Consider the following 26,055-nt stretch of genomic DNA (forward strand, 5'->3'; position numbering starts at 1 on the left):
AAAGTACTACAGCAGTGTGGGGACATAAGTGGACATAAAGTACTACAGCAGTTTGGGGACATAAAGTACTACAGCAGTGTGGGGACATAAGGGGACATAAAGTACTACAGCAGTGTGGGGACATAAGGGGACATAAAGTACTACAGCAGTTTGGGGACATAAAGTACTACAGCAGTGTGGGGACATAAGTGGACATAAAGTACTACAGCAGTTTGGGGACATAAAGTACTACAGCAGTGTGGGGACATAAGGGGACATAAAGTACTACAGCAGTGTGGGGACATAAAGTACTACAGCAGTGTGGGGACATAAAGTACTACAGCAGTGTGGGGACATAAGGGGACATAAAGTACTACAGCAGTGTGGGGACATAATGTACTACAGCAGTGTGGGGACATAAGTGGACATAAAGTACTACAGCAGTTTGGGGACATAAAGTACTACAGCAGTGTGGGGACATAAGTGGACATAAAGTACTACAGCAGTTTGGGGACATAAAGTACTACAGCAGTGTGGGGACATAAGGGGACATAAAGTACTACAGCAGTGTGGGGACATAAAGTACTACAGCAGTGTGGGGACATAAAGTACTACAGCAGTGTGGGGACATAAGGGGACATAAAGTACTACAGCAGTGTGGGGACATAAAGTACTACAGCAGTGTGGGGACATAAAGTACTACAGCAGTGTGGGGAACTTAAGGGGACATAAAGTACTACAGCAGTGTGGGGACATAAGGGGACATAAAGTACTACAGCAGTGTTGGGGACATAAAATACTACAGCAGTGTGGGGGCATAAGGGGACATTAAGTACTACAGCAGTGTGGGGGACATAAAGTACTACAGCAGTGTGGGGACATAAGGGGACATTAAGTACTACAGCAGTGTGGGGGACATAAAGTACTACAGCAGAGTGGGGACATAAAGTACTACAGCAGTGTGGGGACATAAAGTACTACAGCAGTGTGGGGACATAAAGTACTACAGCAGTGTGGGGGACATAAGGGGACATAAAGTACTACAGCAGTGTGGGGACATAAGGGGACATAAAGTACTACAGCAGTGTGGGGACATAAGGGGACATTAAGTACTACAGCAGTGTGGGGGACATAAAGTACTACAGCAGTGTGGGGGACATAAAGTACTACAGCAGTGTGGGGACATAAGGGGACATAAAGTACTACAGCAGTGTGGGGGACATAAAGTACTACAGCAGTGTGGGGACATAAAGTACTACAGCAGTGTGGGGACATAAGGGGACATAAAGTACTACAGCAGTGTTGGGGACATAAAATACTACAGCAGTGTGGGGGCATAAGGGGACATTAAGTACTACAGCAGTGTGGGGGACATAAAGTACTACAGCAGTGTGGGGACATAAGGGGACATTAAGTACTACAGCAGTGTGGGGGACATAAAGTACTACAGCAGTGTGGGGGACATAAAGTACTACAGCAGTGTGGGGACATAAAGTACTACAGCAGTGTGGGGGACATAAAGTACTACAGCAGTGTGGGGACATAAGGGGACATAAAGTACTACAGCAGTGTGGGGACATAAAGTACTACAGCAGTGTGGGGGACATAAGGGGACATAAAGTACTACAGCAGTGTGGGGACATAAGGGGACATTAAGTACTACAGCAGTGTGGGGACATAAAGTACTACAGCAGTGTGGGGACATAAAGTACTACAGCAGTGTGGGGACATAAGTGGACATAAAGTACTACAGCAGTTTGGGGACATAAAGTACTATAGCAGTGTGGGGACATAAGGGGACATAAAGTACTACAGCAGTGTGGGCACATAAGGGGACATAAAGTACTACAGCAGTTTGGGGACATAAAGTACTACAGCAGTGTGGGGACATAAGTGGACATAAAGTACTACAGCAGTTTGGGGACATAAAGTACTACAGCAGTGTGGGGACATAAGGGGACATAAAGTACTACAGCAGTGTGGGGACATAAAGTACTACAGCAGTGTGGGGACATAAAGTACTACAGCAGTGTGGGGACATAAGGGGACATAAAGTACTACAGCAGTGTGGGGACATAAAGTACTACAGCAGTGTGGGGACATAAGTGGACATAAAGTACTACAGCAGTTTGGGGACATAAAGTACTACAGCAGTGTGGGGACATAAGTGGACATAAAGTACTACAGCAGTTTGGGGACATAAAGTACTACAGCAGTGTGGGGACATAAGTGGACATAAAGTACTACAGCAGTTTGGGGACATAAAGTACTACAGCAGTGTGGGGACATAAGGGGACATAAAGTACTACAGCAGTGTGGGGACATAAAGTACTACAGCAGTGTGGGGACATAAGGGGACATAAAGTACTACAGCAGTGTGGGGGACATAAGGGGACATAAAGTACTACAGCAGTGTGGGGACATAAGGGGACATAAAGTACTACAGCAGTGTGGGGACATAAGGGGACATTAAGTACTACAGCAGTGTGGGGGACATAAAGTACTACAGCAGTGTGGGGACATAAGGGGACATAAAGTACTACAGCAGTGTGGGGGACATAAAATACTACAACAGTGTGGGGGACATAAGGGGACATAAAGTACTACAGCAGTGTGGGGACATAAGGGGACATAAAGTACTACAGCAGTGTGGGGACATAAGGGGACATTAAGTACTACAGCAGTGTGGGGGACATAAAGTACTACAGCAGTGTGGGGACATAAGGGGACATAAAGTACTACAGCAGTGTGGGGGACATAAAATACTACAGCAGTGTGGGGGACATAAGGGGACATAAAGTACTACAGCAGTGTGGGGACATAAGGGGACATAAAGTACTACAGCAGTGTGGGGACATAAGGGGACATAAAGTACTACAGCAGTGTGGGGACATAAAGTACTACAGCAGTGTGGGGACATAAGGGGACATAAAGTACTACAGCAGTGTGGGGACATAAAGTACTACAGCAGTGTGGGGACATAAAGTACTACAGCAGTGTGGGGACATAAAGTACTACAGCAGTGTGGGGACATAAGGGGACATAAAGTACTACAGCAGTGTGGGGACATAAAGTACTACAGCAGTGTGGGGACATAAAGTACTACAGCAGTGTGGGGACATAAGGGGACATAAAGTACTACAGCAGTGTGGGGGACATACGGGGACATAAAGTACTACAGCAGTGTGGGGACATAAGGGGACATAAAGTACTACAGCAGTGTGGGGACATAAGGGGACATTAAGTACTACAGCAGTGTGGGGGACATAAAGTACTACAGCAGTGTGTGGACATAAAGTACTACAGCAGTGTGGGGACATAAAGTACTAAAAGAGTGTGGGGACATAAAGTACTACAGCAGTGTGGGGGACATAAAGTACTACAGCAGTGTGGGGACATAAAGTACTACAGCAGTGTGGGGGACATAAAGTACTACAGCAGTGTGGGGGACATAAAGTACTACAGCAGTGTGGGGACATAAAGTACTACAGCAGTGTGGGGACATAAAGTACTACAGCAGTGTGGGGACATAAGGGGACATAAAGTACTAAAGCAGTGTGGGGACATAAAGTACTACAGCAGTGTGGGGACATAAGGGGACATAAAGTACTACAGCAGTGTGGGGGACATAAAGTACTACAGCAGTGTGGGGACATAAGGGGACATAAAGTACTAAAGCAGTGTGGGGACATAAAGTACTACAGCAGTGTGGGGACATAAGGGGACATAAAGTACTACAGCAGTGTGGGGGACATAAAGTACTACAGCAGTGTGGGGACATAAAGTACTACAGCAGTGTGGGGACATAAGGGGACATAAAGTACTAGAGCAGTGTGGGGACATAAGGGGACATAAAGTACTACAGCAGTGTGGGGACATAAGGGGACATAAAGTACTACAGCAGTGTGGGGACATAAGGGGACATAAAGTACTACAGCAGTTTGGGGACATAAAGTACTACAGCAGTGTGGGGACATAAAGTACTACAGCAGTGTGGGGACATAAATACAGTTTATTTATATCACAACAAACAAACAGATTTAGTTTATATTTATTTACAAAAACTGAATTTCACATTTTACAGAAATATTCCTTTATTTTCAATAAAAACTCAAAGTGTTTAAACAGGTTCAAATAAACCAGAGGAAAACATGGAAGAAACAAGTCTGGACCAGGACCAGGACCAGGACCAGGACCAGGACCAGGACCAGGACCAGGACTAGGGCCAGGACCAGGGCCAGGACCAGGGCCAGGACCAGGACCAGGACCAGGACCAGGACCAGGACTAGGGCCAGGACCAGGACCAGGACTAGGGCCAGGACCAGGACCAGGACCAGGACCAGGACCAGGACCAGGACCAGGACCAGGGCCAGGACCAGGACTAGGGCCAGGACCAGGGCCAGGACCAGGACCAGGACCAGGACCAGGGCCAGGACCAGGCTAAGTGTGAACTAGCTCCTAAGTCTAGTTCCAGTTAAGCCCGGCGGCCCCTGGCCCCTGCGGCCCCTGGCCCCTGCGGCCCCTGCGGCCCCTGGCCCCTGCGGCCCCTGGCCCCTGCGGCCCCTGGCCCCGGCGGCCCCTGTGGCCCCTGTCACAGAGGCTTGGGCAGGGCCGCCACCTCCTCCAGGGCCTCGTCGTACTGCTCTTGATAGTCGGCGTGAGGTTTGATCAGAATCACACACGTGGGACGTTTGGACCCGGCAGAAGACCCCAAGTCCTGGAGACAAGACACCAGTCAGAGAGCGGACAAACCGGACTAAACCCAAGACTAAACCCAGACTAAAGACTAAACCCAAGACTAAACCCAGACTAAAGACTAAACCCAAGACTAAACCCAGACTAAAGACTAAACCCAAGACTAAACCCAGACTAAAGACTAAACCCAAGACTAAACCCAGACTAAAGACTAAACCCAAGACTAAACCCAGACTAAAGACTAAACCCAAGACTAAAGACTAAACCCAAGACTAAACCCAGACTAAAGACTAAACCCAAGACTAAACCCAGACTAAAGACTAAACCCAAGACTAAACCCAGACTAAAGACTAAACCCAAGACTAAACCCAGACTAAAGACTAAACCCAAGACTAAACCCAGACTAAAGACTAAACCCAAGACTAAACCCAGACTAAAGACTAAACCCAAGACTAAAGACTAAACCCAAGACTAAACCCAGACTAAAGACTAAACCCAAGACTAAACCCAGACTAAAGACTAAACCCAAGACTAAAGACTAAACCCAGACTAAAGACTAAAGACTAAACCCAAGACTAAAGACTAAACCCAAGACTAAAGACTAAACCCAAGACTAAAGACTAAACCCAAGACTAAAGACTAAACCCAAGACTAAAGACTAAACCCAAGACTAAAGACTAAACCCAAGACTAAAGACTAAACCCAAGACTAAAGACTAAACCCAAGACTAAAGACTAAACCCAAGACTAAAGACTAAACCCAAGACTAAAGACTAAACCCAAGACTAAACCCAAGACTAAAGACTAAACCCAAGACTAAAGACTAAACCCAAGACTAAAGACTAAACCCAAGACTAAACCCAAGACTAAAGACTAAACCCAAGACTAAACCCAAGACTAAACCCAAGACTAAAGACTAAACCCAAGACTAAACCCAAGACTAAAGACTAAACCCAAGACTAAACCCAAGACTAAACCCAAGACTAAACCCAAGACTAAAGACTAAACCCAAGACTAAAGACTAAACCCAAGACTAACGACTAAACCCAAGACTAAACCCAAGACTAAAGACTAAACCCAAGACTAAACCCAGACTAAAGACTAAACCCAGACTAAAGACTAAACCCAGACTAAAGACTAAACCCAAGACTAAACCCAAGACTAAACCCAAGACTAAACCCAAGACTAAACCCAAGACTAAAGACTAAACCCAAGACTAAAGACTAAACCCAAGACTAAAGACTAAACCCAAGACTAAAGACTAAACCCAAGACTAAAGACTAAACCCAAGACTAAAGACTAAACCCAAGACTAAAGACTAAACCCAAGACTAAACCCAGACCTCTCATTGGTTCCCATGTGAGTGTGGTGTTTGCTGAATGTCTCACCAGTTTGGAGGGGATGTAGGCGTACGGCAGGCTGCAGTCCTCACACATGACAGGCAGGTGGCAGTACACGTCGATCGGCAACGTGTCTCCAGCCAAAACCACGATCCTGCAACACAACACACTCTGAACCGGGGCCGAGAGCCGGGGGCCCGAAAGCCAGGGGCCCCGAGAGCCCCCGATAGCCAAGGGCCCGAGACCTGTGTCTTAAGGATTTTGTTGTTGTGGGGTTTGTTTTAAGTCTTCTTCCGGGTCGTGTGTGACATGTGACCAGAGCGTCAGCTCTGATTGGCTGCTGCGCCGCAGGAAAGTTCAGTTTTGTTCAACTTTTCTGCGTCGTACACTCTGGACACTCTGGACACTCTGGACACTCTGGACACTCTGGACACTCTGGACACTCTGGACACTCTGGACAGGACGTGTGTCTCACCCTCGCTCGCCTTTGTTGATGAACTTCTGAACTTCTTTAACTCCACGACGGATTTGTTTCACTTTTGACGCTGCAAAGACAAAGAAGAGTCAGGAACTAAACCAGGTCTAAAGCGGGTCTAAAGCGGGTCTAAAGCGGGACTAAAGCGGGTCTAAAGCGGGACTAAAGCGGGTCTAAAGCGGGACTAAAGCGGGACTAAAGCGGGACTAAAACGGGTCTAAAGCGGGACTAAAGCGGGACTAAAGCGGGTCTAAAGCGGGACTAAAGCGGGACTAAAGCGGGTCTAAAGCGGGACTAAAGCGGGACTAAAGCGGGACTAAAGCGGGACTAAAGCGGGACTAAAGCGGGTCTAAAGCGGGACTAAAGCGGGACTAAAGCGGGACTAAAGCGGGTCTAAAGCGGGACTAAAGCGGGACTAAAGCGGGACTAAAACGGGTCTAAAGCGGGACTAAAGCGGGACTAAAGCGGGTCTAAAGCGGGACTAAAGCGGGTCTAAAGCGGGACTAAAGCGGGTCTAAAGCGGGACTAAAGCGGGTCTAAAGCGGGACTAAAGCGGGACTAAAGCGGGACTAAAGCGGGACTAAAGCGGGACTAAAGCGGGACTAAAGCGGGTCTAAAGCGGGACTAAAGCGGGACTAAAGCGGGTCTAAAGCGGGTCTAAAGCGGGACTAAAGCGGGACTAAAGCGGGACTAAAGCGGGTCTAAAGCGGGTCTAAAGCGGGACTAAAGCGGGACTAAAGCGGGACTAAAGCGGGTCTAAAGCGGGTCTAAAGCGGGTCTAAAGCGGGACTAAAGCGGGACTAAAGCGGGACTAAAGCGGGTCTAAAGCGGGACTAAAGCGGGACTAAAGCGGGACTAAAGCGGGTCTAAAGCGGGACTAAAGCGGGACTAAAGCGGGACTAAAGCGGGTCTAAAGCGGGTCTAAAGCGGGTCTAAAGCGGGACTAAAGCGGGACTAAAGCGGGTCTAAAGCGGGACTAAAGCGGGTCTAAAGCGGGACTAAAGCGGGTCTAAAGCGGGTCTAAAGCGGGTCTAAAGCGGGACTAAAGCGGGTCTAAAGCGGGACTAAAGCGGGTCTAAAGCGGGACTAAAGCGGGACTAAAGCGGGTCTAAAGCGGGTCTAAAGCGGGACTAAAGCGGGACTAAAGCGGGTCTAAAGCGGGACTAAAGCGGGACTAAAGCGGGACTAAAGCGGGTCTAAAGCGGGTCTAAAGCGGGTCTAAAGCGGGACTAAAGCGGGTCTAAAGCGGGACTAAAGCGGGACTAAAGCGGGTCTAAAGCGGGACTAAAGCGGGACTAAAGCGGGTCTAAAGCGGGTCTAAAGCGGGTCTAAAGCGGGTCTAAAGCGGGACTAAAGCGGGTCTAAAGCGGGTCTAAAGCGGGACTAAAGCGGGTCTAAAGCGGGACTAAAGCGGGTCTAAAGCGGGACTAAAGCGGGACTAAAGCGGGTCTAAAGCGGGTCTAAAGCGGGACTAAAGCAGGACTAAAGCGGGTCTAAAGCGGGACTAAAGCAGGTCTAAAGCAGGACTAAAGCGGGTCTAAAGCGGGACTAAAGCAGGACTAAAGCAGGACTAAAGCAGGACTAAAGCGGGTCTAAAGCGGGACTAAAGCGGGACTAAAGCAGGTCTAAAGCGGGTCTAAAGCGGGACTAAAGCAGGACTAAAGCAGGACTAAAACAGGTCTAAAGCAGGACTAAAGCGGGACTAAAGCGGGACTAAAGCAGGACTAAAGCGGGTCTAAAGCAGGTCTAAAGCAGGACTAAAACAGGTCTAAAGCGGGACTAAAGCGGGACTAAAGCAGGACTAAAGCAGGACTAAAGCGGGTCTAAAGCGGGTCTAAAGCAGGACTAAAGCGGGTCTAAAGCGGGTCTAAAGCGGGTCTAAAGCGGGTCTAAAGCAGGACTAAAGCGGGTCTAAAGCGGGTCTAAAGCAGGACTAAAGCGGGTCTAAAGCGGGACTAAAGCAGGACTAAAGCGGGACTAAAGCGGGTCTAAAGCAGGACTAAAGCGGGTCTAAAGCGGGTCTAAAGCGGGTCTAAAGCAGGACTAAAGGGGGTCTAAAGCGGGACTAAAGCGGGTCTAAAGCGGGTCTAAAGCAGGACTAAAGCAGGACTAAAGCAGGACTAAAGCAGGTCTTTGTTATAGAGACACTTGTTCCGTTTAGTCCAGAGAAACATTTATAATGACGCACACTTCATAGAACACTTTGTTTACTCGCGCTGGACACGTGGCTCGACTTTTCCGCTTCATTTACACATTGTGAGTTTTATTTTAAAAATCCCATTAAACAGAATTGTCCGGAGACTTATCTTGTACGTAATAATGTAAAAACATAATTAAAACGGAACAGCTTTTAAATACAAGTTACAATCTAAAATAACATTTGCATGTTTCTAAAGGGAGTTCCGGATTACGTCACTAAAATGGGTTTAAATAAAGATGAGAGGTTAAAACGTGAAGATAAACCGCACAAACGTCGTGGCTCGCGCCAGTGAAGAATTCGTGGAACTGTTCTCACCCTTTTTGACGCATTTGTAGAGCTTTTTGCAGAGTTTCTTGGAGGCTAAAGGCTGCGCGATCGGGTTGACGTTTGCGATCAGCTCCTGGTAACTCTTCTCCACCGGCGCGGACTCTTCCTCCACTTCCGGCGCCTCCGCCGCCTTTTCCTTCTTCACTTTGGTCATTTTGACTCAAAGTTTGTGCGGATTTAAAGCTCGTGAAGTGTGAACTGAGCAGGAGGTTTGTGCGGGACAGAGCACGCGTGTATAGAGGCGGAAACACGTGTTTAAGCAGAAGGACGCTTCAGCAGAGTGACTCCTGCGGCGATGAGGAGAGCTGCAGCGACTCCTGCGGCGAGGAGAAGAACTGCAGCGCGCTGAACCAGGACCAGGACTAAACAGGCCTAAACCGGGTCTGAACCGGGTCTAACCAGGACTTAACCAGGTCTAAATCAGGACTAAACCAGGACTAAACCAAGTCTAAACCTGGACTTAACCAGGTCTAAATCAGGACAAGACCAGGACTAAACCTGGTCTAAACCAAGACTAAACCAGGACTAAACCACGACTGTATCAGGACTAAACTAGGACTTAACCAGGACTATATCAGGACTAAACTAGGACTAAATCAGGTCCAAATCAGGACTAAACTAGGACTAAATCAGGTCCAAATCAGGACTAAACCAGGACTAAATCAGGACTAAATCAGGACTGAACCAGGACTAAATCAGGACTAAACTAGGACTAAACCAGGACTAAACTAGGATTAAATCAGGTCTAAATCAGGACTAAATCAGGACTAAATCAGGACTAAACTAGGACTAAATCAGGACTGAACCAGGACTAAACTAGGACTAAAGCAGGACTAAATTAAGACTAAACCAGGTCTAAACTTGGACTTAACCAGGTCTAAAGCAGGTCTAAACCGGGACTAAATCAGGACTAAACTAGGTCTAAATCAGGACTTAACCAGGACTAAATGAGGACTAAACTAGAACTTAACCAGGACTAAATCAGGACTAAACTAGGACTAAATCAGGACTAAACCAGGACTATATCAGGACTGAACCAGGACTTAATCAGGACTAAACTAGGACTAAATCAGGACTAAACCAGGACTAAATCAGGTCCAAACCAGGACTAAATCAGGACTAAACCAGGTCTAAACCAGGACTAAATCAGGACTAAACCAGGACTAAATCAGGTCCAAACCAGGACTTAACCAGGACTAAATCAGGTCTAAACCAGGACTAAATCAGGACTAAACTAGGACTAAATCAGGGCTAAACTAGGACTAAATCAGGGCTAAATCAGGTCTAAATCACAGCTTAATCAGGTCTAAACTAGATCTAAATCAGGACTAAACCAGGACTAAACTAGGGCTTAACCAGGTTCAGTTCTCTTATATAACGCGGCGATGGAGAGTGTTCAGGAGTTAATCTGATCTCATTACCTCGGGTTTATTTCGGTTTGACTCTTGAGCGTAAGAGGGTTACTCTGCAGCGGCGGCGCTCTGCTTCGGTCCCGCAGACGCCAAAGACAAGTCCAAGCCTCTTCAGGAGCAACCGCCGAAACGTCTCGGATCACGTTTGAGCCACCGACCAGCTAAAACGCAACAGGAACATATCCACCTCTAACACTGACCACGTTTTGGAAAAGTGGACGCCATTTTGTCAAACGGACTCTAAAACGTGTCTAATATTTTGTAGGATATTCCACAAACTCTGAGACCACGGGCGAGTGTCGAGGGAGAACATTTAAGACAATGTTTGGAACTGTTTTGAGTGGTTTGGAGACGAGGTGAAGCCAAAAGGTTGCGGCGGGGCGTGGGGCGTGGAGCGGGGCGTGGAGCGGGGCGTGGGGCGGGGCGTGGGGCGTGGAGCGGGGCTTGGAGTGGGGCGTGGAGCGGGGCGTGGAGCGGGGCGTGGGGCGTGGAGCGGGGCGTAGAGCGGGGCGTGGGGCATGGAGCGGGGTGCGGCGTGGAGCGGGTTGCGGCGTGAAGCGGGGCGTGGAGTGGGCGCGGTACGAAGCGGGGCGCGGCTGTCAGATCACAGCGCAAAGCCGTGAAATCCACTTAAAACTGAACTAGGGCGACCAGTAAGGGCCAAATCTCCACAAAGCATCAGCAAATGGACAAAGAGGACAAAGAAACGGGACAAATCTCTGCAAACGTCATTCAAAAAGATGCGCTGGAGGTAAAAATAGCATGTTTAAAGTCCGACTTAAACTTGAACTGAGACAAAATGAGCGTGAAGGAAAAATATTGGAGAATTCTTGAGAAAACAGAAAAAAAACATTATTTTTTTGTTTTTTTATTCGTGAATTAACCAAGCTGTTTTTTAAGAAACCGATGAAGTCTCGTGCTAAGCTAACAAAGAGCAATGGAGCCTCCAAGCTAATGCTAACAGGAGCTAGGTAAACCATTTGATTTGAATGAATAAAGAGACCAAACTCTCTGGAAACTAAACTCAAAACTGATTTTTTATAAATTTGCGTTTAACTAGTTTTATTCATTTTAATTCATTTCCAAATCTTCAAATTGTATTTTATTTCTCCGGCGAAGTAGTTTTATTATATTCTGCGCCTCTGGAAATCCTCTTGAAGCTGCTTTATAGATAAATATTACTACTGCTACTACTACTACTCCTACTACTTTTACTACTACTACTACTACTGCTACTGCTCCTGCTACTGCTACTACTACTACTACTACTACTACTACTACTCCTGCTACTGCTACTGCTACTACTACTACTACTACTACTTTTACTACTACTACTACTACTACTCCTGCTACTGCTACTGCTACTACTACTACTCCTACTGCTTTTACTACTACTACTACTACTACTACTACTACTACTACTCCTGCTACTGCTACTACTACTACTCCTACTACTTTTACTACTACTACTACTACTGCTACTGCTCCTGCTACTGCTACTACTACTACTACTACTACTACTACTACTACTACTACTCCTGCTACTGCTACTGCTACTACTACTACTACTACTACTACTTTTACTACTACTACTACTACTACTACTACAACTACTACTACTACTACTCCTGCTACTGCTACTGCTACTACTCCTACTACTTTTACTACTACTACTACTACTACTACTACTACTACTGCTACTGCTACTGCTACTACTCCTACTACTTTTACTACTACTACTACTACTACTACTACTCCTACTACTTTTACTACTACTACTACTACTACTACTACTACTACTGCTACTGCTACTGCTACTACTCCTACTACTTTTACTACTACTACTACTACTACTACTACTCCTACTACTTTTACTACTACTACTTTTACTACTACTCCTACTACTTTTACTACTACTACTACTACTCCTGCTACTTTTACTACTACTACTACTACTACTCCTACTACTTTTACTACTACTACTACTACTACTACTACTCCTACTACTTTTACTACTACTACTACTACTACTCCTACTACTTTTACTACTACTACTACTACTCCTACTACTTTTACTACTACTTTTACTACTACTACTACTACTACTACTACTACTACTACTCCTACTACTTTTACTACTACTACTACTGCTACTGCTACTGCTCCTGCTACTGCTACTACTACTACTCCTACTACTTTTACTACTACTACTACTACTACTACTCCTACTACTTTTACTACTACTACTACTACTACTACTACTACTCCTGCTACTGCTACTGCTACTACTACTACTCCTACTACTTTTACTACTACTACTACTACTACTACTACTACTCCTGCTACTGCTACTACTACTACTACTACTACTACTTTTACTACTACTACTACTCCTACTACTTTTACTACTACTACTACTACTACTACTACTACTACTGCTACTGCTACTGCTCCTGCCACTGCTACTGCTACTACTACTACTACTACTACTACTACTACTACTACTACTACTACTACTACTACTACTACTACTACTACTACTACTACTACTACTACTGCTACTACTCCTGCTACTGCTACTGCTACTACTACTACTGCTACTACTACTACTACTACTGCTGCTACTGCTACTACTACTACTACTACTACTACTACTACTACTACTACTACTACTACTACTACTACTACTACTACTCCTACTACTTTTACTACTACTACTACTACTACTACTACTCCTGCTACTGCTACTGCTACTACTACTACTACTACTACTACTACTACTACTACTCCTACTACTTTTACTACTACTACTACTACTACTACTACTACTGCTACTACTACTACTGCTACTACTACTACTACTACTACTACTACTACTCCTACTACTTTTACTACTACTGCTACTGCTCCTGCCACTGCTACTACTACTACTACTACTACTACTACTACTACTGCTACTACTACTACTACTACTACTACTGCTGCAACTACTGCTACTGCTACTACTACTACTACTACTACTACTACTGCTACTACTACTACTACTGCTGCTACTACTACTACTACTACTACTACTACTACTACTACTACTACTACTCCTGCTACTGCTACTGCTACTGCTACTGCTACTACTACTGAAAGAACTATTGCAATATTATGTGCAGTAGGAGCAGGAGTATTCGGCTGTAGAGGGAGTACCTGTAGGTTCCAGCAGGGGGCCGGAGGTTCCAGTTCCGCTGCGATGGGGAACCACGGCTCAAACCTGGACGACATCCTGGGCGAGGACATGCATCACTGGTACAATAAGTTCATGAGGGAAAGTCCGTCGGGTTTGATCACGCTGTTCGAGCTCAAGGCCATCCTCGGACTCCGGGGCATGAACCCAGAAGCCTCCAGCTACGTGGACCAGGTCTTCTACACCTTCGACATGGACGGGGTCAGTACTGCAAATACTACTACTGCTGCAAATACCGCGGGTACTGCGACTGTCTGTACGTGTGTGACGTGTCTGCACAATGTTTTACAGGATTAAACATGTTTAAGACTTTTACAAAGTACAGGGTGTGGTCAGGTGCTGGGCCAGGTCTGGACTGGGTCAGTTCTTTAGAGACCAATGGGCGATATATCGGTTTCAATATCGAGCAACTTCCCCCAATCCACCAGTCCAAGTGCGACCACTTTGAGTTATGGTTCTATAACAAATACAGATCATATTTCTGCATTTTTCACAAAGTCCTAAGAAGTGAGCCACGTTCCACTGGGTCCAAGTTGAACCTGGTGCAGACCTGGTTCCTGGTCCTGGTCCTGGTCCTGGTCCTGGTCCTGGTCCTGGTCCTGGTCCTGGTCCTGGTTCCTGGTCCTGGTCCTGGTCCTGGTCCTGGTCCTGGTTCCTGGTTCCTGGTCCTGGTTCCTGGTCCTGGTTCCTGGTCCTGGTCCTGGTTCCTGGTCCTGGTCCTGGTCCTAGTCCTGGTCCTAGTCCTGGTCCTGGTCCTGGTCCTGGCTCTGGTCCTGGTCCAGGTTCTGGTCCTGGTCCTGGTCCTAGTCCTGGTCCTGGTCCTGGTCCTGGTCCTGGTCCTGGTCCTGGTCCTGGTCCTGGTCCAGGTTCTGGTCCTGGTCCTGGTCCTGGTCCTAGTCCTGGTCCTGGTCCTGGTCCTGGTCCTGGTCCTGGTCCTGGTCCTGGTCCAGGTCCAGGCTCGAGTCTCTTCCAGACCTTTGGTTTTAATCTACTCAAAATAAGAACGTTTAAATAAAGCTGCTCTGGAGAAGTCAGATTATGCAAATGTCTGACGTGAGTAATCTGAATTCTCTCTGACTCAAAATGACTAACGTGACAAAGAGGTCAAAGGTCAAAAGAGTTCTTTAAATTCATTTGACTTTGTCTTCTAAAAAGACTACAAACATATTCAGATGAGATTTCTCTTCAGATCTTATGCTTTTATTGTTTGGGTTAAACCTTCAGGAGCCAAGTCCCGCCCCCTCGCACACAAGCTCCTCCCACTCAGGAGCGCTGGACCTTTAACTCGTTTAAACCGTTTAACTGTTTCGTTTCCTGATGTGAGCAACATAAAGTGATGATGAGACTTCAGTAAAATCACACGTACACAACCCACGTGATGATGTCATAGATGGGGGCGGGGCTTGTGATAATATAACTGTCATCATTGGCTCCACAAACTCGTCATATTAATCTCTCTTAAAGTCCTTTCCCCAGTGATCATGACATGAACCCTGCAGCTGACCTCTGACCCTGAGAGTTCACCTGAGAATAGAGCGCCCCCTGCAGCTGACCTCTGACCCTGAGAGTTCACCTGAGAATAGAGCGCCCCCTGCAGCTCCGTGTGAAACGACATGGAAAACAGACATAAAAGGGTTTTTTACTTTTTTGTTGCCATTTTTCCCTTTCTATATATATATATATATATATATATATATATATATATATATATATATATATATATATATAATAATGATAATGATGTAATATAAATCTTATAAGGTTATAATCACAAACAGGGGTTCAGGGTGTCTTCAGGTCAATGTGGTGTTGACGACAGCAGGGGGCGACGCCCGAACATACACCTTTACTCACCACAAGGTCAAAGAGGTTCAACAATGTCAAATGTGACTTCTGCTTGAACTGAATCAGATGTTGTAAAGCCAATCATTCAAGCCCCGCCCACTTTTCCCTCTTTTCCCATGTGATCAGCACTTTCACCCTAATGACGCTAGAACGCCGCTGGTTTAAATGTAGAACAAGGGAAAGTCTGGCCACTAAAACACGCTCTGAAGTCGATAGATTGGTGTAAAGGCCGTGGCTGCAGAGCCGCGGCGCGGTCAAATGGCTGAGCAGTTTCAGGAACCGCGGCACTACCATATAGCCTCATGGCTAACCCTAACCCTAACTCTAACCTTAACTCTAACCCTAACCCTAACCCTAACCTTAACCTTAACCCTAACCTTAACTCTAACCCTAACTCTAACCTTAACTCTAACCCTAACCCTAACCTTAACCTTAACCCTAACCCTAACTCTAACCCTAACCTTAACCTTAACTCTAACCCTAACTCTAACCTTAACTCTAACCCTAACCCTAACCTTAACCTTAACCCTAACCCTAACTCTAACCCTAACCTTAACCTTAACTCTAACCCTAACTCTAACCTTAACTCTAACCCTAACCCTAACCTTAACCTTAACTCTAACCCTAACTCTAACCTTAACCCTAACCCTAACCCTAACCCTAACCCTAACCTTAACCTTAACCCTAACCCTAACTCTAACCTTAACCCTAACCCTAACCCTAACCCTAACCTTAACCTTAACCCTAACCCTAACTCTAACCTTAACCCTAACCCTAACCTTAACCCGGCGCGGTCAAATAGCGCAGCAGTTTGAGGAGCCGCGGCACAAAATAACATGGCAGTTTCGGGCGTGGCTCTGTGGACACTCCCATGTGTAAAATGTCCAGAGCTCAGATTCTGGACGGTCCAAAAACGGACTTTTAGTCTGTGTGGACGTCACAGCCCTGTGGTCACTGATGCAACAGAGCCAAGATGGCGGCGCCTGGACGGGGGAATAGTCCCGGTCCAGACTCTGGTCTAGTCCCGGTCCAGACTCTGGTCTAGTCCCGGTCCAGACTCCAGATATTGGATATAAATGATAAATTGTGGTCCGGCCCCCAGACTCTGGCCCTCTGGCCCCTGGAGAATATGTTCACGGCCCTGGAGTTCTAGAACGTCCCACGTGAACGTTACGGTTTGACCTTAAAGCCCCGCCCTCTCTTGCAGGACGGGTACATAGACTTCGTGGAGTAGGTTTGACCTTAAAGCCCCGCCCTCTCTTGCAGGACGGGTACATAGACTTCGTGGAGTAGGTTTGACCTCAAAGCCCCGCCCTCTCTTGCAGGACGGGTACATAGACTTCGTGGAGTAGGTTTGACCTCAAAGCCCCGCCCTCTCTTGCAGGACGGGTACATAGACTTCGTGGAGTAGGTTTGACCTCAAAGCCCCGCCCTCTCTTGCAGGACGGGTACATAGACTTCGTGGAGTAGGTTTGACCTCAAAGCCCCGCCCTCTCTTGCAGGACGGGTACATAGACTTCGTGGAGTAGGTTTGACCTCAAAGCCCCGCCCTCTCTTGCAGGACGGGTACATAGACTTCGTGGAGTAGGTTTGACCTCAAAGCCCCGCCCTCTCTTGCAGGACGGGTACATAGACTTCGTGGAGTAGGTTTGACCTCAAAGCCCCGCCCTCTCTTGCAGGACGGGTACATAGACTTCGTGGAGTAGGTTTGACCTCAAAGCCCCGCCCTCTCTTGCAGGACGGGTACATAGACTTCGTGGAGTAGGTTTGACCTCAAAGCCCCGCCCTCTCTTGCAGGACGGGTACATAGACTTCGTGGAGTAGGTTTGACCTCAAAGCCCCGCCCTCTCTTGCAGGACGGGTACATAGACTTCGTGGAGTAGGTTTGACCTCAAAGCCCCGCCCTCTCTTGCAGGACGGGTACATAGACTTCGTGGAGTAGGTTTGACCTCAAAGCCCCGCCCTCTCTTGCAGGACGGGTACATAGACTTCGTGGAGTACATCGCTGGCATCAGTCTGCTGCTGAAGGGCGGGATCAACCAGAAGCTCAAGTGGTACTTCAAACTCTTCGATCAGGACGGAAACGGAAAGATCGACCGCGACGAGCTGGAGACGATCTTCACCGTGAGTCTCTAAAGGACCTTTAAAGGTTTAGAGTCTTAGTGACTAAAGGTTTAGAGTCTTAGTGACTAAAGGTTTAGAGTCTTAGTGACTAAAGGTTTAGAGTCCTTGTTGACTATAGGTTTAGAGTCCTTGTTGACTATAGGTTTAGAGTCCTTGTGACTAAAGGTTTAGAGTCCTTGTGACTAAAGGTTTAGAGTCTTAGTGACTAAAGGTTTAGAGTCTTTGTGACTAAAGGTTTAGAGTCTTAGTGACTAAAGGTTTAGAGTCTTTGTGACTAAAGGTTTAGAGTCTTAGTGACTAAAGGTTTAGAGTCTTTGTGACTAAAGGTTTAGAGTCTTTGTGACTAAAGGTTTAGAGTCTTTGTGACTAAAGGTTTAGAGTCCTTGTTGACTATAGGTTTAGAGTCTTTGTGACTAAAGGTTTAGAGTCCTTTTGAGTAAAGGTTTAGAGTCCTTGTTGACTATAGGTTTAGAGTCCTTGTTGACTATAGGTTTAGAGTCCTTGTGACTAAAGGTTTAGAGTCCTTGTGACTAAAGGTTTAGAGTCTTAGTGACTAAAGGTTTAGAGTCCTTGTTGACTATAGTAGAAAAAGCTTCAGTTGTTTCATCTGGACTCAGTTTGAAAAAATAGACGTTTCGACTCTCATCCAAGAGTCATTGTCAATAACAGAATTTAGGTCGAGAACTCCGATATTAATACTGTTCTGTGGTAAGACCCGCCCATTGGGAGGAGCCTTCCTGAAGTAGAAAGAGTTGTTTGTTTCAACAGAAACTCCCCCCTTGTATCTACCGAGCCTATTCAGAATCTTAATGGGCTGTTAAAACCTCTTTGTCTTAGTGAGACCCTGGCTCAACCACCCTGAGTACCTGATTAGCATCTGAATGCCCTGGTCCTTTACCTTTCCAGGGGTTCAGAATCCCATTATAAATAACAGGAAGATGAAACCTAAGCCCTCCATTTCTGTTTAAAGAAGGTCTTTCTTCTTTCTGTTGAAACAAACAACTCTTTCTACTTCAGGAAGGCTCCTCCCAATGGGCGGGTCTTACCACAGAACAGTATTAATATCGGAGTTCTCGACCTAAATTCTGTTATTGACAATGACTCTTGGATGAGAGTCGAAACGTCTATTTTTTCAAACTGAGTCCAGATGAAACAACTGAAGCTTTTTCTACTATGGAACACGCCTGGACGAATGAGGGATTACACCGACTTGTTGACTATAGGTTTAGAGTCTTTGTGACTAAAGGTTTAGAGTCTTTGTGACTAAAGGTTTAGAGTCTTTGTGACTAAAGGTTTAGAGTCCTTGTTGACTATAGGTTTAGAGTCCTTGTTGACTATAGGTTTAGAGTCCTTGTTGACTATAGGTTTAGAGTCCTTGTTGACTATAGGTTTAGAGTCCTTGTTGACTATAGGTTTAGAGTATTTGTGACTAAAGGTTTAGAGTCTTTGTGACTAAAGGTTTAGAGTCTTTGTGACTAAAGGTTTAGAGTCTTTGTGACTAAAGGTTTAGAGTCTTAGTGACTAAAGGTTTAGAGTCTTTGTGACTAAAGGTTTAGAGTCCTTTTGAGTAAAGGTTTAGAGTCTTAGTGACTAAAGGTTTAGAGTCTTAGTGACTAAAGGTTTAGAGTCGTTGTGACTAAAGGTTTAGAGTCCTTGTTGACTATAGGTTTAGAGTCCTTGTTGACTATAGGTTTAGAGTCTTTGTGACTAAAGGTTTAGAGTCTTTGTGACTAAAGGTTTAGAGTCTTTGTGACTAAAGGTTTAGAGTCCTTGTTGACTATAGGTTTAGAGTCCTTGTTGACTATAGGTTTAGAGTCTTAGTGACTAAAGGTTTAGAGTCTTAGTGACTAAAGGTTTAGAGTCTTTGTGACTAAAGGTTTAGAGTCCTTTTGAGTAAAGGTTTAGAGTCTTTGTGACTAAAGGTTTAGAGTCTTAGTGACTAAAGGTTTAGAGTCTTAGTGACTATAGGTTTAGAGTCTTAGTGACTAAAGGTTTAGAGTCTTAGTGACTAAAGGTTTAGAGTATTTGTGACTAAAGGTTTAGAGTCTTTGTGACTAAAGGTTTAGAGTCTTTGTGACTAAAGGTTTAGAGTCTTTGTGACTAAAGGTTTAGAGTCCTTGTTGACTATAGGTTTAGAGTCCTTGTTGACTATAGGTTTAGAGTCTTAGTGACTAAAGGTTTAGAGTCTTAGTGACTAAAGGTTTAGAGTCTTTGTGACTAAAGGTTTAGAGTCTTTGTGACTAAAGGTTTAGAGTCTTTGTGACTAAAGGTTTAGAGTCCTTGTTGACTATAGGTTTAGAGTCCTTGTTGACTATAGGTTTAGAGTCCTTGTTGACTATAGGTTTAGAGTCTTAGTGACTAAAGGTTTAGAGTCTTAGTGACTAAAGGTTTAGAGTCTTAGTGACTAAAGGTTTAGAGTCCTTGTTGACTAAAGGTTTAGAGTCTTTGTGACTAAAGGTTTAGAGTCCTTGTTGACTATAGGTTTAGAGTCCTTGTTGACTATAGGTTTAGAGTCCTTGTTGACTATAGGTTTAGAGTCTTAGTGACTAAAGGTTTAGAGTCCTTGTTGACTATAGGTTTAGAGTCTTTGTGACTAAAGGTTTAGAGTCTTTGTGACTAAAGGTCCCACACCCACGAGTTGTGTTTGAGCTTCATGAAAAGTACAGTCTGTAATATATTTACAGTTGAAATGAAAGTATTTGTCCAGTAAAAGCTAAAACTTCATCAAAAATGGTCATAATCTATGAAATAAACAAATGCAGTAAAATACAACGGTAAAAGTCTCTAAACAGGAAGTGATGTCACTCACGCATCACATCCTGTTCTGAGGCTCCTTCCAGTTTCTCTATTGGATCCCACTCCCACACCCACGGCCACACCCACAGCCACACCCACTCCCACAGCCACACCCACTCCCACACCCACGGCCACACCCACTCCCACAGCCACACCCACTCCCACAGCCACACCCACGGCCACACCCACAGCCACAGCCACACCCACTCCCACAGCCACACCCACTCCCACAGCCACACCCACTCCCACGGCCACACCCTCAGCCACACCCACTCCCACGGCCACACCCACCCCCACACCCACTCCCACGGCCACACCCACTCCCACAGCCACTCCCTCAGCCACACCCACTCCTACAGCCACACCCACTCCCACGACCACACCCACTCCCACGGCCACACCCATGACCACGCCTAAACCAGGACTAAACCAGGACTAAACCACGCCTAAACCAGGACTAAACCAGGACTAAACCAGGTCTAAACCAGGACTAAACCAGGTCTAAACCAGGTCTAAACCACCCCTAAACCAGGACTAAACCAGGACTAAACCAGGACTAAACCAGATCTAAACCAGGACTAAACCAGGACTAAACCAGGTCTAAACCAGGACTAAGCCAGGACTAAACCAGGACTAAACCAGGTCTAAACCAGGTCTAAACCAGGTCTAAACCAGGTCTAAACCAGGTCTAAACCAGGACTAAACCAGGACTAAACCAGGACTAAACCAGGACTAAACCAGGACTAAACCAGGTCTAAACCAGGACTAAACCAGGTCTAAACCAGGACTAAACCAGGACTAAACCAGGAATAAACCAGGACTAAACCAGGTCTAAACCAGGACTAAACCAAGACTAAACCAGGTCTAAACCAGGACTAAACCAGGACCAAACAGGTCCAAACCAGGTCTAAACCAGGACTAAACCAGGACTAAACCAGGACTAAACCAGGACTAAACCAGGTCTAAGTTGCATGTGTTTTTCAGGCGATTCAGGACATCACACGGAACAGAGATATCGACCCAGAGGAGATCGTCGCGCTCATTTTTGAGAAGATCGACGTCAACGGCGAAGGTAAAGTCACTTTTATTCCTTTTATAGCCACAGTTTGTTTGGTTCAGTCCTAAAGTGTCTGAAGTCTCTGGTCTGGTTCATGTCTTGGATCCCTAGTGGCCCCTGAGAGGTTCTAGCTCCCACAGCGGCCCCTGAGAGGTTCTAGCTCCCAAAGCGTCTGGCTCTTGGGCTCCAGGAGAACTTTAGCTCAGGGGGCGGAGCTCCATAGCACAGCCAGATGATTGGACGAGAGAGAACAGACTCAAGAGGCAAAAAGCAGAAACACTTCACCCGCAAAATAAAAACATGCAGGAGCTGGTCTGGACCCTCGGCGGTCTGGACTGGTCTGGACCCTCGGCGGTCTGGACTGGTCTGGACCCTCGGCGGTCTGGACTGGTCTGGACCCTCGGCCGTCTGGACTGATCTGGACCCTCGGCGGTCTGGACTGATCTGGACCCTCGGCCGTCTGGACTGATCTGGACCCTCGGCGGTCTGGACTGATCTGGACCCTCGGCGGTCTGGACTGGTCTGGACCCTCGGCCGTCTGGACTGATCTGGACCCTCGGCGGTCTGGACTGATCTGGACCCTCGGCGGTCTGGACTGGTCTGGACCCTCGGCGGTCTGGACTGGTCTGGACCCTCGGCCGTCTGGACTGATCTGGACCCTCGGCGGTCTGGACTGATCGGGACCCTCGGCGGTCTGGACTGATCTGGACCCTCGGCCGTCTGGACTAATCTGGACCCTCGACCGTCTGGACTGATCGGGACCCTCGGCGGTCTGGATTGGTCTGGACCCTCGGCGGTCTGGACTGATCTGGACCCTCGGCGGTCTGGACTGGTCTGGACCCTCGGCCGTCTGGACTGATCTGGACCCTCGGCGGTCTGGACTGGTCTGGACCCTCGACCGTCTGGACTGATCGGGACCCTCGGCGGTCTGGACTGGTCTGGACCCTCGGCCGTCTGGACTAATCTGGACCCTCGACCGTCTGGACTGATCGGGACCCTCGGCGGTCTGGACTGGTCTGGACCCTCGGCCGTCTGGACTAATCTGGACCCTCGACCGTCTGGACTGATCGGGACCCTCGGCGGTCTGGACTGGTCTGGACCCTCGGCCGTCTGGACTGATCGGGACCCTCGGCGGTCTGGACTGGTCTGGACCCTCGGCGGACGTGTCTTCCATCCATCCATCTTCTGCCGCTTTATCCGGGGCCGGGTCGCGGGGGCAGCAGTCTGAGCAGGGACTCCCAGACTTCCTTCTCCCCAGACACTTCCTCTAACTCCTCCGGGGGGATCCCGAGGCGTTGCCAGGCCAGCCGAGAGACATAGTCTCTCCAGCGTGTCCTGGGTCTTCCCCGGGGCCTCTTCCCGGTGGGACATGCCTGAAACACCTCCCGAGGGAGGCGCCCAGGAGGCATCCGGAACAGATGCCCGAGCCACCTCAGCTGGCTCCTCTCGACGTGGAGGAGCAGCGGCTCTACTCCGAGCTCCCCCCGTGTGGCCGAGCTCCTCACCTTATCTCTAAGGGAGCGCCCAGCCACACGGCGGAGGAAACTCATTTCGACTGCTTGTATCCGCGATCTTGTTCTTTCGGTCACTACCCAAAGCTCATGACCATAGGTGAGGTCAGAACGTAGACCGACCGGTAAACAGAGAGCTTTGCCTTTCGGCTCAGCTCCCTCTTTACCACAACGGTCCGATGTGATGCGGACGTGTCTTACTGAGCTAAAGTGCTAAGCCTGTTTCAGGAGCTAAATGGAATATTCTCTTTACACAAACTCTATGTTATTAAAATACTGACTGTTTCTAACTATGCTTCATGCTCAGTTAGAGCTTCTCTTCTCTAGAATATTCCTTTAGACCTTTTCCATCCTTTGGATGTTTGTGACTTGTTTTTGACTTGAAACGTTGGTTCTTCAGGCGAGCTGACGCTGGAGGAGTTCATCGAAGGAGCAAAAGGTCATCCCGAAATCATGGACATGCTCAAGAACCTGATGGACCTGACGCCGGTGCTCGTCATCATCATCAGCGGGTTGAAGAGCGAGAGCGGACCAGAACGGAGCCCTGATAGGACCAGAACTGAGCTCAAACAGGACCAGAACTGAGCTCAAACAGGACCAGAACTGAGCTCAAACAGGACCAGAACTGAGCACAAACCTGACCAGAACTGAGCCCTGATAGGACGAGAACTGAGCCCTAACAGGACCAGAACTGAGCACAAACCTGACCAGAACTGAGCCCTGATAGAACCAAAACTGAACTGAGCTCTGACAGGACCAGAACTGAGCCCTAACAGGACCAGAACTGAGCTCTGACAGGCCCAGAACTGAGCCCTAACAGGACCAGAACTGAGCCCTAACAGGACCAGAACTGAGCTCTGACAGGACCAGAACTGAGCCCTGACAAGACCAGAACTGAGCCCTGACAGGACCAGAACTGAGCCCTGACAGGACCAGAATTGAGCCCTGACAGGACCAAAACTGAGCCCTAAAAGCACCAGAAAAGAGCCCTAACAAGGACCTTCAAGGACCTGGATTCTGGAGGTTCAAGGACCTGGAGCTGGAGGATCGTTCTCGGCCTCGGGAAGAACCAGCACACTGCCAACTCAACCGTGCACTTTAGATTTTCAAATGACGTTTTATAACGATTGGTCAGAGAGACACTGCTCAGCTGTGATTGGTCAGAGAGACACTGCTCAGCTGTGATTGGTCAGAGAGACACTGCTCAGCTGTGATTGGTCAGAGAGACACTGCTCAGCTGTGATTGGTCAGAGAGACACTTCTCAGCTGTGATTGGTCAGAGAGACACTGCTCAGCTGTGATTGGTCAGAGAGACACTTCTCAGCTGTGATTGGTCAGAGAGACACTGCTCAGCTGTGATTGGTCAGAGAGACACTTCTCAGCTGTGATTGGTCAGAGAGACACTGCTCAGCTGTGATTGGTCAGAGAGACACTGCTCAGCTGTGATTGGTCAGAGAGACACTGCTCAGCTGTGATTGGTCAGAGAGACACTGCTCAGCTGTGATTGGTCAATTCAGGAAGAAATACTTGAAAATATGAATGAATGTCGACAGACGATGGCTGGTCTTATACCTTATACTATGTGAGGTTTAAGCGTATAAACTGTACTCAAGTGAAAGTGAAAGTTGTTTTTTGAGAACCTAGCACAAGTATTCATGGGTTCTAGGTTAAAATATTCTTGAAGTACTATGTATCACTAATACTGCGACTCTAGACTAGAATCAAAGGTTTAAGTTAAAAACAGGTCATGGATGAGGCCGTTCCACTCTCGACAGGAAGTGGGAGAAGAAGAAGAAGAAAAGGCATGTTTCAAATTTTATTTGGTTAAACTTGGATTTAAAAAGTCTCGTTCAAAAGAAATAACTCTTTTGTTGTCTCGTTGTCTCGTTTGACTTAATTCAGCCTCAGAATCTGGGCAAAAGTCGTCGGCCATTTTGTCTTTGTCAGCGTTAAGAGAAGGAAGAGGAAACGTACACGGGCTAAATCCTCCTCAATCCAATCAGTGTGTCACCAAAGGAGAAACCAGGCCAGAGCGGGGCCAAAGCGGGCTAATCCAGGACAGGGATAATTCACCTTGAAACTGATCTAACCAAACGACGTCTGTGTCAAACCTTCAAAACTCACTCCGTTTGTACCTAAAGAGCCACGTATGATCGTATCGACCAATCAAGAAGCAGTTTGTCCATAAACGTGAACAAATCAGATATTTTTAACCCATGTTTATGCAGCAAAATGAATGTTCTCATATTGTCAGATAGTCATTTCTGTGACACTAAAGTTTGACACTACATGGTTGCTAGGTAACAGTGTGATGTCATGATTTATAATCGGGAAGTAAAATTATTAACCTACAAAAATGGCAACTTAACCGTGTTTTAATCAAATGTCCACTTTAACATCTCTATGGAAACAAGCAGGTTACAGGTCTGATCTGTGGAGGGGCGAGTCCACTGAATGCAAACACCTGCAAGACAAACTGAGTGGAAAGAAAGGGAACAGATCTGCCGTGTACCTGGGCGCCACCTGTCAGGAGACGGCAGTACTGCACCAGGCCACACCTGTCACAGACGCCTGTCATATTTGACAAATGTTTATGGCATGTTCACTGATTAGTACTGGAACCATCTTGTCTGTGTTGCCTTATGAATAAAGTTTTCAAGAACAGAATGTGTAATTTAAGCCGAAACCCGAGCTTCAAGGTCGAAACACGTTTTTTAACTATTGACATTTCTGTCCCTGTTTTTAATTTTATTCATGTTATTTCAAGGCGGGGCCTCCAGCTCTGGATCTGTGGAGCCGCTTTATGTTCTGTGTTTCTGAACTAAAGCACCACTCTGTAACTTTCTCTGAGACAGAACTACTCGGATGCAACAGGTGGACGACGTGCACCTTTTCTGATGTTTAATGTCAAAGAAGAAGAAGGAGCCAAACAACGTGGCACGTAGAACACTAGAGAGATTGTCGCCGTGGTAACCTTCAAGCTCAATGTTGTGACCACTCAAGAACTCAGAAACACTGGAATTATAATGTTCTCTTCAATACTTTTATAATGGTACATTT

At 46.9% G+C, this 26,055-nt stretch overlaps 2 protein-coding genes across 3 annotated transcripts; one reads left to right on the plus strand and one right to left on the minus strand.

Moving 5' to 3' along the window:
- Nucleotides 1-4,058: 4,058 nt before the first annotated feature.
- Nucleotides 4,059-9,253, minus strand: nhp2 (NHP2 ribonucleoprotein homolog (yeast)). The gene is made up of 4 exons (XM_072459703.1): nt 9,004-9,253; nt 6,489-6,558; nt 6,062-6,167; nt 4,059-4,696 (listed from the first exon to the last, which is right to left on the minus strand). Exons 1-4 carry the CDS (start codon nt 9,167-9,169, stop codon nt 4,571-4,573), a joined length of 468 nt encoding a protein of 155 aa, XP_072315804.1. The 5' UTR covers nt 9,170-9,253; the 3' UTR covers nt 4,059-4,570.
- A 4,242-nt stretch (nt 9,254-13,495) lies between these two features.
- Nucleotides 13,496-23,669, plus strand: LOC140372572 (guanylyl cyclase-activating protein 1-like). 2 transcript variants are annotated; one of them, XM_072459705.1, is made up of 4 exons: nt 13,496-13,863; nt 17,482-17,631; nt 21,412-21,504; nt 23,401-23,597. In XM_072459705.1, the coding sequence occupies exons 1-4, from the start codon at nt 13,669-13,671 to the stop codon at nt 23,578-23,580; spliced, it is 618 nt and encodes a 205-aa protein (XP_072315806.1). In that variant the 5' UTR covers nt 13,496-13,668; the 3' UTR covers nt 23,581-23,597. The 2 variants fall into 2 exon arrangements, with proteins under 2 accessions (XP_072315806.1, XP_072315805.1); XM_072459704.1 differs by having other exon boundaries at nt 13,511-13,863; nt 21,412-21,499; nt 23,396-23,669.
- The last annotated feature ends 2,386 nt before the right edge of the window (nt 23,670-26,055 follow it).

The sequence above is a fragment of the Eucyclogobius newberryi genome, unplaced genomic scaffold, assembly GCF_026437365.1.
Source record: "Eucyclogobius newberryi isolate DKJ021-1_F unplaced genomic scaffold, fEucNew1.0.hap1 SCAF_259, whole genome shotgun sequence".
NCBI lineage: Eukaryota > Metazoa > Chordata > Actinopteri > Gobiiformes > Gobiidae > Eucyclogobius > Eucyclogobius newberryi.